This window comes from Dermatophagoides farinae, chromosome 3 (assembly GCF_024713945.1).
Source record: "Dermatophagoides farinae isolate YC_2012a chromosome 3, ASM2471394v1, whole genome shotgun sequence".
Taxonomy (NCBI): domain Eukaryota; kingdom Metazoa; phylum Arthropoda; class Arachnida; order Sarcoptiformes; family Pyroglyphidae; genus Dermatophagoides; species Dermatophagoides farinae.
In genome coordinates this window covers 3194080-3214730 of record NC_134679.1, presented here as the reverse complement: position 1 = coordinate 3214730, position 20651 = coordinate 3194080, and the positions used below count along the sequence as shown (strand labels likewise).

The 20651-nt window shown below is 28.9% G+C and overlaps 1 protein-coding gene across 2 annotated transcripts in view; it reads left to right on the top strand.

The window, feature by feature from the left end:
* Positions 1-204: 204 nt before the first annotated feature.
* Positions 205-20651, top strand: part of LOC124494681 (uncharacterized) — a 48877-nt gene continuing 28430 nt past the window's right edge. For both annotated transcript variants that reach the window (XM_075729644.1, XM_075729643.1), the window contains exon 1: positions 205-2956. In XM_075729644.1, the coding sequence (XP_075585759.1) occupies positions 1999-2956 (958 nt within the window). In that variant the 5' untranslated portion in view covers positions 205-1998. The remainder of the gene's footprint in view (positions 2957-20651) is intronic.

Genomic DNA, 20651 nt, shown 5'->3' with positions numbered 1-20651 from the left:
GGAACTTGTTCGCTTTCCGTATTTGTCCCATTTGAATCATTTTGCTATATATAGAAAAAGTTGTTTGGAAGCGTCGAAAAATACGACGATCGACCAGGCGCCATTCTGTAGATCTTTTATTATTATTTTTTTTTGGTTTTTTAAGCACCAAATCTTGTTCACGATTCATTCAGTTGAGCTCGAACATTGGTTCTATTCAGATCCTAGTTTGTTGTTGTTGTTGAAACAGAATTTCATTTGTGATTATATCCAATGTATGTGTGTGTGCATGTGTGTGTTTATTTCATTATTGAATGTTTCTTTATTTTTATTTTGGATCGAATTATTCAAGCACAAATTTTTGGCGCCAAAAGTGATCGTCATTGTTGTTCTTAATGTTTTTTGTTCAATATAAATATATTTCATTTTATTTTTTTTTGTATCGTGAAAATCATTCAATCGTAATGAATGTTGATCGTCAATGAAATTCAATCACAAAATTCGAATCGTATCGATTGTGATGGGAAACCGTTTTACCGTTTTAAATTGATGTAAATTATTTTTTTTTCGTTCATTCATTTCACTCTACCACACACACGCACTCACACACACACACGACACATACTCATCAAATATATCTTGGTTCGCAATGATTTTTTTTCGGCAAGAAATTTAACCAACGATCCACTTTGATTGATCAAAGACTTGAAATATGAGAAGATTTAATTACAGTAACAACAAAACAAACGAAAAAAAAATATTAATAAAAGACGACAGACAGGATTTTCAATCCAACTAATCAGGCTAAAGTAAATATAAAAAAAAATATTCCGGTTCTTCTTTGTATTTCTCAATTTCATTACAATTTCATCGCTCTGTTTTTTTTCAAAGATACAAATTATCATTGTCGTGAAGCAAAACAAAAAAAAATTGTAATCATCAACCACGTCAACGTTCATCTATGTTGGGATAGTGTTGACATTAATTATACTAATTTATTATATCCATACACCGTTGTATATGTTTGCGTGTGTATGTGATTTGGATAACGACGACATTTTTTTTCAACCGTCAAATCGGAAATAAAGAGAGAGAGAGAGAGAGAGAGGGTGAGAGAGTGAGAGTGAAAAAAAAATATCTTGATACATTCTATTATTTGAAATTCGTTCAATATAGTTGAAATGTTTTTTTCCGGCAATTATTAGATATTGAACAAAGTATCTATATCCCAGAAAAGTCCATCTCGAATTAACATAGACATAATCATCATTATCATCATCATCATCATCATCAAAATGATAATGAGACTCATGATGAGTTTGGTAACAAAGTGTTTAAAACATTCTCTTTGTCACAACAATAGTGAGAAAGTGTGAGAGAAAAATGACGATAAAATTATTGTCAACATTTTATGAAATGATGATACGATAACGACAAGTGTTAAAAGGAAAACTTTCTATAACATCATTTTCTTTATTGAATATTCTACATGCATAAAAACTTATAAGTGAAAATTTTTCATCATTGTTTTATATTCTTTGTCTTTTTATTTTAAAAAACTTTCTAAATCATCTGAAATTGATAGCAGGATATATTTGGTTTAATATTTCCGTTATTATTAATGTTACAATCTTTATCATCAACATCATCATCTTGTTTTATTTTTTGGCTTAACATGATTCTCTCTACATTCGACTACTCATCATCCAAGAAAAGAATCCATCAATCGATAGATCAATATAATCGGCAAATAAAGAAAGACGAAATAATTCCAACTATTGATTTTATCGATTGAATTGTCCATCGTTTTGGTTGTTTTTTTTTGTTTTAAATTATTTCCCTCATCTCCTACGCACACGTAAGCAAGACATAATTTTCAAGTATTCCATTCAATTGACCGGAAAAAAATTTATAAAAAGAAAATAATGACCATCCAGTGATAAAAAAAAAAAATTTTTTGATCATAATAATTGAAATTCGATCGTCAGCTATAGATAGATAGCTGTTGATGAAAAGAAAATGATGAATTGCCAAATAACAAGAAATAAAATGACCAATATGATGGTTGAACCATTTTCAACATGGAAACCAAAATTTCTGTTCATTTTTTTATTGTTGATGTTTTTATTGCCATTGTATTGCACACTTTCGGTTGTGAACATTACGGCAATTAGTCATTCAAATGCACACGAACAAATTGTAACATCATCATCCACCTCCGTCTCTACAATAGTTCCGATAACAACGGTAGTAAACATTAGTGACCGCTCATCTTCCATACGCCCTCGTAGATATCTTCATCATCAATTAAGAGATTCCACCTTTTCTTCTTCCAATTATTTTGATAGTTTGCCATCATTAAAATCGCCAATAGATTATCATTGGACTAATCATCTTTATTATGATGATGATAATGATGATTATGAACATTATAACCATGATAGTAATGGCGGTCCTGAATATTCAGGTCCAATTTTTATTATCGAACCTAATATTGCATCTGGTTCAGAACGATATTATGATAACCAAACATTACGATTAACATTGACATGTAAAGCTCAAGGATATCCAATACCAAAAATATATTGGCGAATCGATAATATAACCATGATGAATCATCATTTGAATCAACAGGATATGAATACAATGATGATTATGGAAAGTGAAACTGAATATAGCTGGGATACACCACAATATTGGCCTCATTTGAATGCAATGGTCACACTGAGAAATGATGGACAAACATTGATTATTGGTGGATCATCATCATCATCAATGAACAACAATGGTAATAACAATAATCTCAATTATCATCATCATCAACACCATCTATATCAGATGGGGAACAATTATAATCATTATTCATCATCATTTCAACAGCCATATATGACCATATCACATCAGATTGAGTGCCTTGCCGTTAATCGTTTTGGTTCAATCATTTCGAGACCAATAATCATTTCACAACGTCAACAAGGTATAGTTGCTATTTTAATTTTGTTATTTTTTTTTTGATTCCCATTTTAAATTGTGAATTTACTTATTATTCACAAATCACTCATAATTGTGTAAAATTTGCGTAAAAATGATTGAATGATTGATGGATTGAACACTTTGTATCCGTTCGAAGGGTTGAATGTTGTAATCAGATTTTTGGTAGTACCATAAAGCAGTGTTAAGTGAAAATTAAAATTTTTTTTCAATTTTCATTCATGCACAAACACACACACACACACACACACACACACACACACACGAATATGAATTCTAAAGCTATGTGCTTCGAATCGATCGATCGTATGACTGCTGATGTGGTTCTATTGAATTTTGCGGCTCTTTTTTTTACTTTTAAACAATTTTTTTTTGGCTTGGAAATATTTTTTTTCTGAACAGTCCAGAAACTAAACAAGTTCTAGTGAAGTAAATGAAAAAAAATTCAAATTTTATGATGATGATGATGATGATGACGATGTTGGTCGTGTTGTTGTTGGTGGTGGTGGTGGTGGTGATCAATCGATGAATGGTTGTGTATAAGATTTTTTCTTCTTTATCATTGAAAATAAAATAGAAATTCTTTGGAAAAAAATGAAACAATAAAAAAAATTGCAAGAATCTTTACGAATGAATGTCTGACAATAACCAGAAATCTTTGCAATATGCATTGTTCGTTTCTTTTCAACCGTTTTTTTCTTTTTTTTCATACACTGAATTTTGTTTCCTTTTTTTTACTAACAACACACGAAAAAAAAAATTCAGTAGCAAAAGAGAGAAAAAAATGAGATTAATGAGTGTGTGTGTGTGTGTGTGAGATTTACCTTGTGCAAAGAATCTTTTGATCTTATTGAAAGAAAAAAAATTGGAGTTGCAAAAAAAAATTCATGAGCCATAAAGGAATAATAATAATAAAAAAATAAATTTAATTGAAAATGAGCAATTTTTGACGACGACTATAACAATGTTGATGGGCGAGAAAAAAAAGAATGAATCCATGATCCAAGTTGATTGGTGAAAAACATAACAGAGAACAGAAAACATAAACGGATTGAGATTTTTTTTCAATTCAATTAGGTTTTGCGAAAAAAAAAATTCTCCTCACTTAAAAATTATTGCTCAACATTGCCGTTCAACAATGACGTTGTTATGTCACACAAATGAACATTGAACACATCTCACATACCCCCTTACATGCACATACGCATAGAATTTTTCGTATCAATCAAAAAAAAAAAAAAAAAATTCTGCCATTTTCTTCTGCTTCTGCTTTCCAATCTCTTTATATAAAAAAGGGGAACTTTTCTTCTTTAACAATCATCATCATCATTGTGAAACGTTCCTGAATCACACACACACACACACACACACACACGAAAAAATCAATCAAACCATTTTGTTGTTGTATACAGCTATAAGTTTGATTGAAAATAATTGGACAAGACCGATAGAACATTCGTCGTCGTCGTTTGCTCATTCATTTTTCTTTTGAATTCCTTTGCTTTCTACTTTGAAAACGAAGAAGAATTTAACGAACAATCAATTTTTTCTTTATGTTTGGCAATGATGAAAAGACGAAAGAATAAAAAAAAGGAAATGATCAATTTGAAATTATCATTTTATATTATCCACCACTATCGAAATTTTCCATACCATCGAATATATCTTCTAATGGTATATAAGAGTGAGGTAAAAAAAAAAAAATAGCCACGCCGTCCGATCATCAACGATATGGGACATTAAATTCCAAAAAAAAATTAAATTTCTCCCTCGCTATTCGAATTCCAAAATTCTTTTGGAATTGTTTTCGGATCTTGATTTGAAGAAGACGACAAAGATCAGTCTGTTCCCGGCCACCTTAAATATAGTGTGCTAGTTTTTTTTCTCTCTGTGTTTTTGTATTATTTGTTGTTATATTCATTCATATGTATAATACACACACACACACAGGGCGTAAACTTTGTGTATTGTGTTTCGTCTTTGGCACACACATACACACACAGAAATTCAAATAGAAAAAAAAATCACTGGTCAATCAAAATCAATGAGAAAAAAAAGCAAAAATATGTCGACAAAAGAATTGTCATACTAAGTCTCCAATAGTGAAAAAAAACGACTCTGCCGCTTATATTGATATTGTTGAAGAATTTTTTTTTTCACTTTCCACCATTCCATATATTGAATTTGATTTATTATTTGACTTTTTTTTCCTTTTTTTAATACGAAGAATATATTATTTTTTTCGCTTGGCTTATATTCAAGGCTTCAGCATTCATTTATGCGGTACTATTCATTCAGTTTGTTTGAAGGGAATATTCTCGTGCTGGTCGGGAGGTTGTTTTTTTTTTGTTGTTGTTCATTTCAGAAATTTTATGCCTAGCACTTGAATGAAATTTTGCCCTCTTTCAAATATATCTGTCGACAATATAACCTAAACGAGTGAGAGAGTCACACATAACAACAACAACTATAGAGCTGCCAATTTTTTTTTTTTTTTTTTGAATCTTTAGACTTGTCAATTGAGTTTAGGTTTCTTCTTCTTCCTATTGGCGATAGTTTATAAGTCTACTTGAACTGAAAATTCTGAAAATCGAATAACTACAACAATAAAAAATCAATATATAAACAACATGTAAAAAAAGTATAAAAGTGGGCAACAAAATGTGAAATAAAAGAAGGAGAAAAAATGAAAATAATATTTGAGACTTTTTTTCTATTTTTTTTCTCTCTCTCTGCTTCTGGATGAACAAAGAATGATTATATTCATATTGGATGATCACACTACGAACAAAATATAGAATTTACGAGGTAACGCTGGTATGATATTTTTTTATTGATGATCAAAAATTAAACTTTTGTCCAATGATGATGTTGTTGTTGTTGTTGTTGTTGTTGATTATGGTCATGATGGAAAAAAGTTTTTATCCTATCAACGGATACCAATACACACAAACACACATGCTTTTTTTACAAACAAATTTATGGATGTCATCATTTTTATTTGTGTTGTTTTCAATACTACTACTTTTTCTGCTAATCATCATCATCATCATCATCATCATTGCATTTATCTCATTCAAACTTGAATCGTCACGTTCAAATCGTTTACCATCAAAATCGCATCGTTTTTTTCCCGTTCCAAATATAGTAGTCATAGTCATTTATATTAAACTTTATAGAATTCAACAGTGTAAATCATCATGATCTCTTTATGTGTGAACAAAAGTTTTTGTCTATCCTAATTTTTTATGTTAGTTTTTTGGCAGCCAATACTCAATTTTAACCGCTAATCAGCTTAGCCTTATATATGACCACAACATGATAAAATTCAATAGTTAATGTGTTGTTTGTTGGTTCGAGTTTTTTTTCACTTTAGTTTAACTAATATTTATCTGTGTGGATCATGATGAATGGATGAATGAAATATATAAATCATTTTAATGTATCAAATCAGCGGCAATTTTCATTTCTATAGAAAAATAACATTTTTCAACATTGAAATCCAAATCTTTGGGTCTCAAGTGATTCGTTTACTTAGTTGAGGTGAAAAAAGAAACCGAGAAGAGAAAAAAAGATTTACGAAATAACCAGAAGAGAGATGTGCATTGTATAATGATTGTTTAAGGTTTATTCTTTGGGTACAAACTTTTCCATTTTCAACTGTTTGTTTGCCATCCATATATAGTTATTATGACTGACCTTCTCTAAAAAGTGTGAAGATAGAATGAAAGAGAATCTTTTGGGAATATTTTTTTTTTTTGGTTGTTGCTTGTTTTTTATTCGAAAACTAAGTTATATATGCATGCAACCAGAAAAAAAGAATCATTTTCTGGTTTAGTTCCGTTTCAAATGAAAAAAAAAACAAAAAAAAATAAGTTATAAAACGAAAGCTCATCATTTTCATTCATTTATTCATCCACATTCGTGTGTACACATTTGAGTTCAACATATTCTTCGTTGTTGTGTTCAGTATTCACTTTTACTTACTTTACTATATTTTGTTCTTACGACGACATGATAGACAAATCGGTCCCCAATGAATTAGGCACTTTAAATGTGGTCAAAGTTAGAAACCCAAAAAAAAAAATATTCCCGACTTACAAAATTGACCCGATTGACTACAAAAGATGTTATGAAAGAATATTTTCATTTTTTCATAATTTCTTTCACCAAAACAAATGGATAAAATCCTGATGATAATAATGATTATTATTATAGTTATGACTGTTATCAATCAAAAAAAAAATATTACTCGTTATGTAAGATACGAATAAATAAATAAATAAAAATTCTAAATTATTATCCATCTCAACTGGATCGTTTTAACGACCCAAATCTTTTTTTTTTTTTTTTGCTATTTTATTCTTTACTTTACGATTAAGATTAATGTTCTTCGGATGTAGATGTGTTTTCTTGATAATGATACCTGGTCGTGTGTGTGTGTGTCTGTTTTATATTTTTTTTTTATTTCATATATATTCATATGGATTGTTGATATCTTGACTTTTTCCTTGTTATACACACACACATTCATACATATATGAGACTTTTAATAATTTATTTATATCATGTGTGTGTATATTTATTTACTGTACATTGCAATGTATACAAGTTTTTTTTCTCTTTTCGAAAGTGACGATGAGCTTTACATTACATTTCATTCATCGCTGCATGTTTATGTTGTTTTCTCATCCAGAATTGTTGTTATTTTTTTTGTTATAAACTACTACTATCTATGAACGATTCTGAGAATATCTTTTTTTCTAGAATGTTCATGGATCAGTGTGTGTGTGTGTTTGATGTGTATAAATATTTAAATAAAAAAAAATTCTACAAAAGATTTTTGCCGAGATTTTTGTTTACTCTTTTAGCTATTTTTCAATAAAATTCATTGATGCTTGACCATGATGTTGTTCTTTTCATACTCTGTTGCTCTTTTTTTTAATTTCAGCGGTTGTTTGAATAAAAAAAAAGAATCCGGATTGTTTTTAATATTTCAAAATTTATTATCATTTTCACTATCCACCATATTCTATTGCTTTTCATCAACGAATTATTAATTTTGTATCTTTGCACACACACACACACACACAGAGACCAGGTCCATTATAATTTTTGTTTTTTTTTCTGTTTGGCATTTTGAATACTCAATGGACGACGACAGAATAATGAACCATTTTTTTCGTGTGTGTGTGTGCTTGGAAAATATTGTCCATTCCAAATGAATAATAATGAATAATATCGAGTTTAACTTTAATTTATTTTGAACGTTGATTTCCATACGTAAACATCTTGCTATTGTACGGAAAAAAACACCATCATCATCATCATCATCAACACCCATCATCGCATTATTAATAAGAATAAATGTATTCCAATTTTTTAAATAAGCTAAATTGTGTGTGTAGAATCGTTATTTTTTTTGTGTAGAAAAACTAAAAGCCTTTTTCTGGTTATGTGAATTTTTTTTCAGATCCGTTGCACAACCATTGGATATTTTTCTTGGGTAAAATCACATCATCTAGCTAGTTTTGATAATGCTTTTTTTCAATTCGATTTTTAAGCCCATTTAATGTATAAATTTATATTGATTACCTTCAATAAATTTAAATTTTTTCCTACTCTTGTTGTTCCGGGTTTCGTGTCGTTTTTTTTGTATTTATTTTATATCGAAAAAAGATTAATCTTTAAGATGGAATTGTCTATTTATACAATAATAAAATTTTTCATTATCCTAAAGATTCAGGTGTCCGTTTAGTTCTCTCGCTTTACTGTCAATATTATCGATTAAATTTATTGATAATCATGGTTATAATCGATCAATTAGTTAAATATTTCAAAGTTGAATTTTTTAAGTGACAATAAATAATTTCAAAATCATCTTACTGACATGATTTCTATACATAATTTTTTCCTTTGAATTGATCCAATGATCAATTTGTTCGATATGTATCTATTTATTGTAACACATTATTGGATATGAAACTTTTTTTTTGTTCCAAATTTGAAAAAATCATTTATTTCGATTTGGAACGATTTATTTCAATCATTATGTTTTTTTTTCTTTCTTCATCTGGTATGCATCATTGTTGTTGTTGTTGTTGTTTTTCTTTCCTGTTTCTATCATATCCTGTATTTATCTATCTATCTAGTTGTTGTTTTTTCATTCTAGCCTCTATATTGAGGTTTCTCGTTTTTTTTTCTTTATTTGATGTATTTTGATTGCCCATTTATTTATTTAGATTTAAGTAATATATACAGCATATAAGAAACACACATGCCACAACAACAACAACAACAACAAAAAAACGCAACAAAGTGATCGTTCTAAATTTGGTGATTTATTATCAACTACAATTCGAGCGAAAAAGAATAGTGAAGAAAACAAAAAAAAAAAACAAAGAAGGCGAATGCCAAAAGCCAGCCAAACTTATATTCTTTGATTTTATATGATCGGATCTTCTTACCGTTTATGTGTGTGTATGTATAGATCATCTGGAAAACAAACGAATACAAATTGTATTCATCCGTCTGTATGTCTGTCTGTCTTTTCGAATTGGTTTTTTATTCTATTCGAATAGATTGTCTGTGTATAAAATATTGAAAATGAAAAGATTGATTCATCTCTATTTATTTATCTGTCTTTCAAACATACACAATATTGATGGTCAAAAACGATTCTTTCACATTCCACATATAGAAGCTAACCAGTATACATTCTATTCAAGAATTGGGTTCAAATTTTTTTTTATGTGAAAAATATAAACCCAAACACTTATAAACGCATAAGACATATATCAAAACGTTCATTGGTTCTTATAAAATATTGAACATCTGATTAAGATAAATCATCAACAATTATTTTTTTTTTGTGTTCTTATATCTCTCCAAAAAGTCATTGCATCTTTATTTTTAATAAAAATTTAGACATCAGAATTCATGAATTACCCCATGGGATCAATCGGTCAAATTAATAGCAATAAATTCTATCAGATACATATTTTTATTCTATCTGATTTTTGGATCATTTGTTATATGAGGAACAACCCTTTTTTTCCATCGTTTTAATACATTATAAGCTTCATTATAACTTTGTTAATGGGGGAAAAAAAAGTCCAGTCAGACAGAATTCCAATTAAATTGGCCAATTACTAAGACAACGAATTTGTCTACAAAATAAAAAGGTGAAAAATGAAATAATAGCCAAAAATTTTTTGTTCCCCCCACTTTTTCGGTATCAATTTTCATTTCATTTGAAACATACACTATTTAATAGATCGTCTATTAAATCTTGAAGCCGCCAAATCGATTCAACACATATGAAGATCCGATTACATTGTAACATTCATTTATATATAGCTGATGTGATTGGTGGCAATAGCCACCGTATACACATAGAATGAGCGGCGAAAAAAAAAACTTATTTTACGAGATGAGAGAAAGAAAAAACGAAAGACCAACAACCACATGGTTAGGCCCCACAATTTTTTCAAACCAGAATTTTTTTTCATTCTCTTTCTAGGTTTCTTTTCGAATAAATAGATAGGAAAAAAAACCGTTTCGTTTCACTGAATTCTGCTGCATGGATGCCAATGCACACACACATACATACACACACAAAACATTTTTCCATTTTGTATAAAATTTATTACCCTTTTTACCGAATAGAATAGGCAGAAACAAAATAAAACAAAATGACGACAACGACGATCAATTTAATAAAATACAAAAGACAACAATCCTATGGTACAAAATATACAAATGCTGCTGGATTCGAATCGAATTTTTTTTTTTTTTTTGGGAGTAAAATCTTTGTTCCTGGGTAACAGGCTAAAGTGAAACAAAACAAGTATTTTCTCTAAAGAATGAATTGTGAAGAATTCGTTTTTTATTTTGTTTTTTTTCTCATTTCTGTGTTGCATTTGTTTTCATCTGCAGTTGTTGTTGTTGTTGTTGATGATGATGCATCAATTGTTGTTCCAACATCATATTCAGCAGAAACCAATGTTACCAAGTGGAATCAATTCTAGCGTGTTTGAATATGAGTATTGCAAATGGCATTTTTTTTTGTTTTTGTTTTCACCCGTTGCTTATTTGATTCTTATACTCAGATGTCTTTATTTTGATAGGTTTGGTTTGGTTCGTGCTTCAGGTTTTATTTTCTTTTTTTCGCTTTTATCTGATAGTTTCATGATCTAAATTTGTATGTTTTTTTTGTATAAATTGGATGCAAAAAAATATCATCCAAATTTAATTCACATATCTTGTTTTCCATTTTGGTTCAGGTTGGTTGGCTAGAATATATAAGTCATAGCAAAGTCAACAAAATGGTAATCGATTATTGGCGATTAGATTATTGCGTGTTCAAAATCAATATATATTCTATGTCCATTAAATGATGTTTTATATATATATATTTATTGATAAACATCATCCTCATCACCAAAAATCATTGCTATAAAATGTTGTCTTTGTTTGGGTCCACGATTTCTGGCCAATTATAGAGTTGTAAAAAAACAATCAATGACAAATGATGCCTTATAGCCATTATCATAACATCCGTTACCATTATTATCATTTGATCATTGTTTGCATTATTATCATCATCATTATATTATGATCGTTGTTTTGCCATCGATTAAATTATGATCCTATAATTTTTTCTCTCTTTTTTTCTTTAGTTTGGATCTTTTCTTCATTCATTCATTCATTCATCCATTTATTTATTTATTTATTATATTCATTCATTCATTCATTCATAATAGCTCAGTGATTTTTCTCTTTTTCTGTTTTCGATTCTTCTTCGTTATAACTGGGCTGTTGTATGTCAATTTGGAACGAATATTCGTTGCAAAAAAAATAAAATTCATCTCACACTTACATACTGATGGTGTCAATGGTAAATTGTAAGCCAATGTAAAGCTTTTCTATAGTTGTTTTACTATTTGTTTGTGAATGTGTGCATCTTGTGTTGTTGTTGGTTAGGTATAATTTATAATCCAGTAAATGCCATAGACAGAAACACCAACCGAATGAACTAAACAACAGAAAAAAAGATCGATATATAAAAAATGTCTGAAGAATAGGGCATGAAATTGGTGCTACATGTTCGGGTATTCACTGATTTCTTTTGTTGTTGTTGTTGTTGTTGTTAAATTCTCGTATGTTGATGGTCGGTCATGATGTTGGTGGCTGAGACATGACGATGACGACAATGACTAAATCGACAATGAATGAGGCTTATATAAGACTAGAATCGGTCCAACAAGAGATTCAGGATATAAATGGGATTGATGAAACAAATCGACAACAATGTCGAAAACAACCTTAACAAATCCTATATAAATGTTTTAGATATTTTGTTGTTATTATTGTCGTTGTTGTTGTTGTTGTTGTTGTTGTTCTGTACATTCGTTGATTCCAATCAATTCCAGTCAATTCTGACAATGTCTTCCCTAATGTCATCTTGTTGATGTTCAAAACAGAGATCCAAGTAGAAAAAAAAATAATAAGTTTGAGTGAATTTGTGAGAAAATTTTTCTCAATAGAAAGAAAAAAATATATCCTGCTAATCACCACGATTGGAATGTTTATTTTGTGATAACCTTGTTTTGTCTATCGATGTTTGATGTTTCAGTATTTTAATGTATGTATGTATATACATAGCTAATAGATGATCATTTTACATTGCCCTATCATCATCAAATGGTATATAATCGTAATCACCATTATTTTCACGATTGTTTGATAATGATGCCAATATCTTTATGCCAATGACAATTCATTCATTTGTATTTCAGAATTCCAGAATTGAGAAAAAAAAATAATAAAAAGAATGAAAATACACATACAATGAATTCGACAATAAATTGCTAGATTGTGTCTAAAAAATTTCTGAAAAACACACACACGCACCAAACATTTTTTGAGCCACATAGACGTTGTTTCCATGTTGTATCGCTACGATCCATTAGCCATGATCTATGAATATATGTGTGTAATATACAAAATGAACGAATCCGTATATAAATGTATAGCTTTGAAATGAATTTGAAAAAAAAATTTAAACAAATGAATCATCATGAGACGATGATAAAGCAACGATAAATGTTTAATGAATAAAAATGAATGAAAACACGGATGATGATGATAGTGTACGTATATGAAAGAGAAACGAAATTCATACATCAAAGGTTAACATATATCTGTATTTATCAAATGGCCAGAATCCAATGCAACATTGCTCAAACAATTGCAAAATACAAAAAAATATTGTTGGAAATTCAGAATATGGATCCCTTTAGTCCATCTATCCATCCATCCATCCATCCATTCACATTTGAAAAAACACACGAAAACAAATCCATCGTACTAAATATTACACTTATTCTCTTGTCTATTTTTCAGGATAGTTTTTTTTTCAAGGGAACAAATGCATCAAAAAAAAGAATGATTCTATTTTTGTTTGTCTGTTTGTAAATGCTGGGCTTATGTTTGCTTGATTCTCGCTCCATTACTCTTACATGTATTATGGGATGGGGAAAACAAAAAAAAAGGACACCAAGTTAGCTACATGATTATTGTAGAGATGTGATATGTTTGCATCAATTCTTTTTTTCTTTCTCTGCTTGGTCTGCTGCTGGTGTGTCGATCATCAAACTACATTTTTCTCCACTATACTATCAGTATGATTGTTGCGATATTATCGCCTTGTAATCTTTTTCTATTTTTTTTCCTTGGTTTTGGTTTTTTCCACTATCTTTTTACACTGTTATTGTATGAGTGAAAAAGCGTCTGCGGTGGCCATCATCATACATTTGGTGGCCATTTTACGTCATCATCATCATCATCATCGTATGCCCCAATGATGATAATGGTCCATTATAACCGCGGAAAAAATGAAGAAAAATAAAATTCATAGCTTCAACAATAGTAATGGAATATATCTACTATTTTTTTTAACAACAAAAAAAAAACATATTCAACTATTCAACTGAAAAGTTTGGTTGTCTCGTTTGTGTGAGGAGACATTGAAAAATGATACATTGAATATGAGAATAAAATTACTGCCACCATAAAATTCATAAATGCCCATTTAATATATCAAATGTTTACATATTTTACTTACCGAATGGTATGAAATAATGGAACCGTAAAGCGCTTTTTAGCCGACCATCACCCGATATTCATTGTTGTTGTTGTTGTTTTTGTTGTTATTGTTTGTCATCATCTATTCACACATCAAAAGAGCAAAAGAATAATGGACCCCTATCATTCGCAGATCATATATATTTTGTGAAAGCGAATGTTTTAAGTGTTTGTTTTTGCACTACAATTCTTGTAAAAAAAAAATTTTATTCTAGATTTTTTAAACCGAAAAAAGTGTCACATTTCAAAACCAAAAAAAAAACGACAACACAATTTCCTCTGTACACATTTGTTTTTTTTCGATTCTGTTTTCAAAAATTCACGTTTTGTTCCTTCTCGAAAAAGAGTTAATGATTTCAATTGTTTTATCGTTTTTCGATTCTGTAAAATAGATTCCATATTTGTATTATTCTCGAATGAATTTTGGTTGTGAATTTTTTTTATCGACATTTTTTTTTCTCTTTACATATCATCATTGTTATGGATCAAATTGATTGAAAATGTTTCTGCATAGTTTTTCAATTTAATCCAATTTTTTCTACTCACTCTATTCATAGCAAGAAATATTCAAATTCAAATTCTTTTTTTTTAAAATGTGTTTTTTTTGTTCAATTGATGAAAAAAAAGTCGAAAATATTTGCGTTGAAAATGTGTTTGTTATATGAATGTACTGAAATGTTCTGAAAAGGAGATAAATGCAAAGAAACTCTTTCAATTTAATTTTATTCTCTGTATATGTAAAAATGTAAAAGTCTTGCAGTATTGCTGCCGGGCGTTGCATTCGTTTAGTTTCGTAAACAGTTCAAATATATACACATGTATGATACAATTCAAGTCAATTCTATTCTCTGTTTGTTTCTTATTAAAGTTTCATTTTTTTTTAAAGATGCTTAGGAAAAAACAAAAATTTCCATGAAATCGAATTTTATTTTTGAATTTGAATTTCTGTGTGATGTTGAGCTTTGCAAAAAAAAAAAAAAATTCCAACGAATACATCACTGACGGCAGAATGCTCGTCATCATTTTTTTTTTTTTTTTGAGTATATTTCATTTGTAAAAAGAATGAATCCAATTCTATACAAATACATTTTCTATCAATCCACCAATTTAATTCATACAGTTTATACATAAATTTTTCACCATAGCTTCATCATTGCTTGTTGTTTCCAGAAAATTTGTTTCAATTTCACGGGACAAAGAAAAAAATTTCATCATTTTTTTCAATGATATAATGTTGTTGTACTGCCACTACTTAAGTCGTTTTCGGGTCGTTTGACTTGGCGAATTGTTTAAATGAAAATGGACGAAAAAAAAAATTCATACACAAAGCGTATGAATGATCAAAGAATGTACAGAATGAGCAAAACAAATGAATGAAACGTAATGAGATTTAATGTTGGTCGTCTTCATCCGTTAGTGACTAGTATCGAGAAAAAAAATGAAAATCATGAATCATTTTATTTTGGGTTTGTCATTTATTCTATCCATAACTTTGTTCCATGAATGGATTCATATACCGGATTTTCTGTATCGTTGTCGTAACTTTTTTTTCATCATATGAATTCTCATCGAAACATTCAGACCAGACGTAGGAGAGAGAAAGAGAGAGAGAAAAAAAGTTCGTAGCTATATTCTTCTCTTGTTTTTGCTTATACTTAAATTGTAATTTTTTTTCTCGTTCATTCATTCATTTCTTAACACTATTTCTAAAATGATGTAACCTTATGTCTAATATGTTTGAATTCCTTGTTGGATTCTAGTTTATTTGTGTACACTTCTTCTTTTGTTGTAGAAACATATAACAATGAAATGATGGACATAAAACAATATTTCTATTGTCCACATTTTGATCTTATGTCCTGTCCATGTGTATTGTATTTTTACTGTTACGATAGAACGATGAATCTTTTGTTTCATCATCTTCATTGAGAAATTCGGGTAGAATAGAGGAAAAAAAATACCAAAATGAAAAAAAGGATGGTCAATCTTTTTAATAGAAAAACGAATGAAATTATTCGCTATTGTTATTGTATGAATGAAAAGCAAAAAAAAAAAATAAGATGACCTTGTGATTTCTGTTCGGTTCGGTTGTTTCGAATACAAAAAAAAATGGTGACATTTCTGTATGTGTGCGTGTGTACCGAAAAAGACAGAAAAAAAAACAAAAGACCCAATTTTTCAGACCTTTTGTGTGAAGATGTGAAAGATTTCTGTAAAAGATAATCAACGTTGATGTATTACCATTGTTGTTGTTAGCCAATGTTAAATTGATTTTTCAACAATTCAATCAAATTGATAGTATCTTTTTTCTCTTTATCTGGGACGTGCCATATATTTCTTCCCATCAAATTTTTATATGTATTGTCGATGATGACGACGTATTTTTTTTGAGAAAATTGGCCATACATTTTGAAAATGACAAACAAATCGGTTAGATTAATCTGTTTTTTTTTCACTCAATTTTTGTCCCTTTCATTTTTTTCATTCTAGTTGAAAAAAAGAAATATGAGAAATATTTTCAATAAGCTTTTTGATTCGAATTATGTGATCAAGTTAGAGATGATGATGATGATGATGATGTTTCCTGATGATATTCCGGAAGACAATTTCCTTTTTTATTCGTTTTTCATCCATCGTGAACATCATTGAACAAGCTGTAGACAAACAAACAAACAAACAAACAAACAAACAAATCTATGATTCTGATGATGGATTTTTTTCGCCTTTTTTTTAGGATTGAATTTGAAGTCATTCATCTTCCACTCATTTCATTTCATTTTTTTTTCTCATTCTATAAACCGTCATTTTTTTGCCACTGAAGAAAGAAAATGTTTCCGTTGAGTCAGAATTTTTTTTTCTTGAAAATCCATACAAATAAAAGAATGATGGAATGAAAACGGAATCGGTTTTCCATTTTTTTTTTTTTTTTTTGAAAAGACCAATTCAACATTGGAAGAAATTTGTTTAGATTTTTTTTTTCATTCTGTACAATGTGTCATCATCTTATGCTGAATTGGTTATTTGTGTGGTGTGTGTGTATGTGTCTGTGGTTTTTATGGATGAATGTTTTGCCTTTTGTGTGATATTCTTTTCATTGCTTTTGATGATCAAGAAAATTTCTTTTGATTTGCACCGAATTTTGATTATGATTATTTACTTACTAACAAAAATGAAGAAAGCAAAAAAAAAATTGTCACCACTATCTTTCATGATATTTTTCATTAATTCAAAAATTACAGCAATGGACTATCTTTAGAAAAAATTGATTGACATACTCAATGATTATGAATTTGCTGAAAGTTTTCATACTGAAACTACTAGTGAATTTTTTTTTTTAACCCAAGTCTCCAATGACCGGAATGCCAATTTACACACACACACGTACATATTCGCCTTGTCAGTTGATCAAAAGCAAACAAATGAATGAAAAATGATTTTTATTTGAAGATTTTTTTTTTTTGACAAAAAAAAACTTACAGTTTACGCGTATGACATTGTTTGATTATCATATGAATATTTTTTTTACGCTGTATACCCTTTTAATTTTTTGCAATTGGTTAATCATTACATCTTTGTGTTGGATTCCTTTTCAAAGTTTTTTCCGGATTTTTTGTTGTTGTTGTTGTTGTTGATATCTTTGAATCATTGTGAATACAAATCTACTATCTTTGCATTCATGGATCACTGGATCAGTAATCCTATATGCTAGATTCAAACTATATTTGTAGTTGTAGTAACGATTACAATCATTATCGTTATCAACTTCATCATCATTTTAACATCATTTCGAAAGTAGTTTTTACTGACTTTGAATCAAATAAGTTATTGGCCGGCGCAAGAACACCAGAAAACCAGAAAACAAAAACAAAACAAAACAAACAAAAAAAGGATGGAAAAATTGACATGATAAGGGCAAACTGACCAACCAAATGACCAACTGACTATTATTGTTTTTTTTAGCTATTCCATGTATGAAACTACATACTGATATGGTATAATGTTTCATTCATCTTTAAAATTATGTTCTGTTGTGTGATTCTGATGATACCGTTTTTTTTCTCATTCTGAACATAAAGCAATAATTAATTAATGTCTCATTAGCCTTGGATATCATCATTTGTATTTGTTTACTTTGTATTGTTTTATTTGTTTCGTTGACTTTTTTTCCTGTCTATTTTGTGAAAAAAAAATTCGGACATTACATGACATTCATGGAACCAGAATTCTTTCCTTCTGGTTCGATGTCATCATCATCATCATGATAATATAGTGGCAATGTAAAAAAATAAAAATAAATTCAACTCTTCAAGAAAAACAAACAATTTGATGTCGATTTGATATGCCTCCTATTTCTATAGTTGTGTACATTTTTTTTTCTTGAACATGAAAACAAAAAGTTTCAACAATGGAAATTTTTTTTTTTGACTAAATTGATGTTGTCCAAAAGAATGTATTACATGCCTATGTTTGAAACTATGTCATTTTTTTTCACTGATGATGATGACCTAAGCAATAAATTGGTAAACAAGCGTTTTCGATAAAAACAAAAATACAACATCAAAGTCCAAATGAATCATGTATGAATTTAAAAGTTTGTTCAAAATAAATTAAAAAAAATCTTCATATTTTTTTCCATCAAATATTTCAACTCATATTCATTGATTGTATGAAAATTTTTTTCATTCATTTGATGATGATGAGCGAAAAAATATCTATAATTTAGCTCATTGGTAAACAACGAGAAAATAATTTTTTCAACCAAACAATATTGGCCAAATTAACGGCAGCACAGAAAAAAAATGAACCGTTTATTTTCTATAGTTGATTATACCTTCTCACACACACAGCTTCCAAATGAGATTGCTCACTGGAATTCAGTAGTCGAATTCATCAACATCATTAAAATTATCTTCCATTGTTGTTGCATGAATTGTCTTTAATAAATATGGAAATCAAATATTTGTTTCGATTGAAATGTTTCTATTTTTTTTTCTGCATCATAACTATTATAATTGTATGTGTTAATTCTAATTAAAACAAACAGAACGAGGATTTATGTATTAATTAAAACATTGAAAGAATCGATTTATATATATAATTCTTTGAATGCGTTAAGGTGTAAACATGTACTGCTAACAAAGTAAATTAAATATACATTTTGTTGTTGTTTCTGTTTCATTAAAAATTAAACTAGTAATCTTTTCGTTTTTTCTGTTATTCAAAAAAAAGCCTGAAAAAAAGTTAATTAAACATTAATTCTTTTTTCTTCACTTTCACTACCTTACAAATGAATACAAAGAATTACACAGAATTCGGAATCATCATCATCAACAATTTATATGAAACGAAAATCATTTGGTTCGATCATCATTTTTCCTCATTTATTTTTATTTTTATTTTTGGTCTAAATCAGTGGTTTTCAACGCAATCGTTGTGTTGCTTATCTCTATTGCAACGAATAATAATAATAATAATTTGAACATTTACTTTTTATTCATGATTTGTTAATGTTTTTATCTGAAATGTGTGGCATAAAACATCGAAATGAATTTGATGCAAAAGAAAAGTTGAGAATCTGTGGTCAAAATCAACAAATAAAATGTTACTGATTCCATGATAGTCATAAATGCAAGTGTGATAACAAATTTCATGGCTAGTGTTTAAGAAAATTTGAATTTTTTCCTATTTATACAACCGTTCTCTTGGGTTATAGTTTTTTTTTATTCACAACCAAATAACAAACCAACTAACGAAAAAAAACGCCAAGTACCAGAAACCAAACCAAACGATCTCTCTATTTTCATCTCTGGCCTTATTGTACATATACAAATAGGCACAGACACCACAATGGTAAATGGTTACAAACAGAGAACAAAAAAAAACCAGCAACCAGAAACGAAAAAAAAACGATCTAGAAACCCAGAAAAACCAGATACATTCATTGGTGAAAATAGAGACAGAAACAACACAAACACATATAGGCAAATAGAGAATTCATTTTAATTAGTATCATTTGTCATTTTAATTGCATTTGGATTTTTTTTTTCATTTCGTTTTGTTCTATCTTGCTCTGTCGGTGTTGTGGATTTTTTTCATTTTCATTCTGACATTCTGAAATTTTATCCACATTGTCATTTTACTATAACTAGATTCAAATATTGTCCGTGAAAATTTCCAGATATCCTGTCTAAATTTCAAAAGGGTTAATCCAGACAATAAATATTATAACCACTTTAATGTAGTAGTGTTGTATAATTGTAAATGAATGCAAGAATTCAATATTGTATTATTTCCATATCATCAATATAAATAATTGGAAAAATGTAATAGCAGCCGTAGTAGTAGTAGTAGTAGTCGAATCTCATTTTCTCTTAATTAGATCAACGAAAGAAAAAAAATGTGTTATGATGATTAGTGGCATAATCGTCACACAATACTTGTGGTCATCATCATCATCATCATCATGCATGTGATATATTATTATAACACACATATATATTGGAAATTTATACGGACAATTTATAATGATTTTC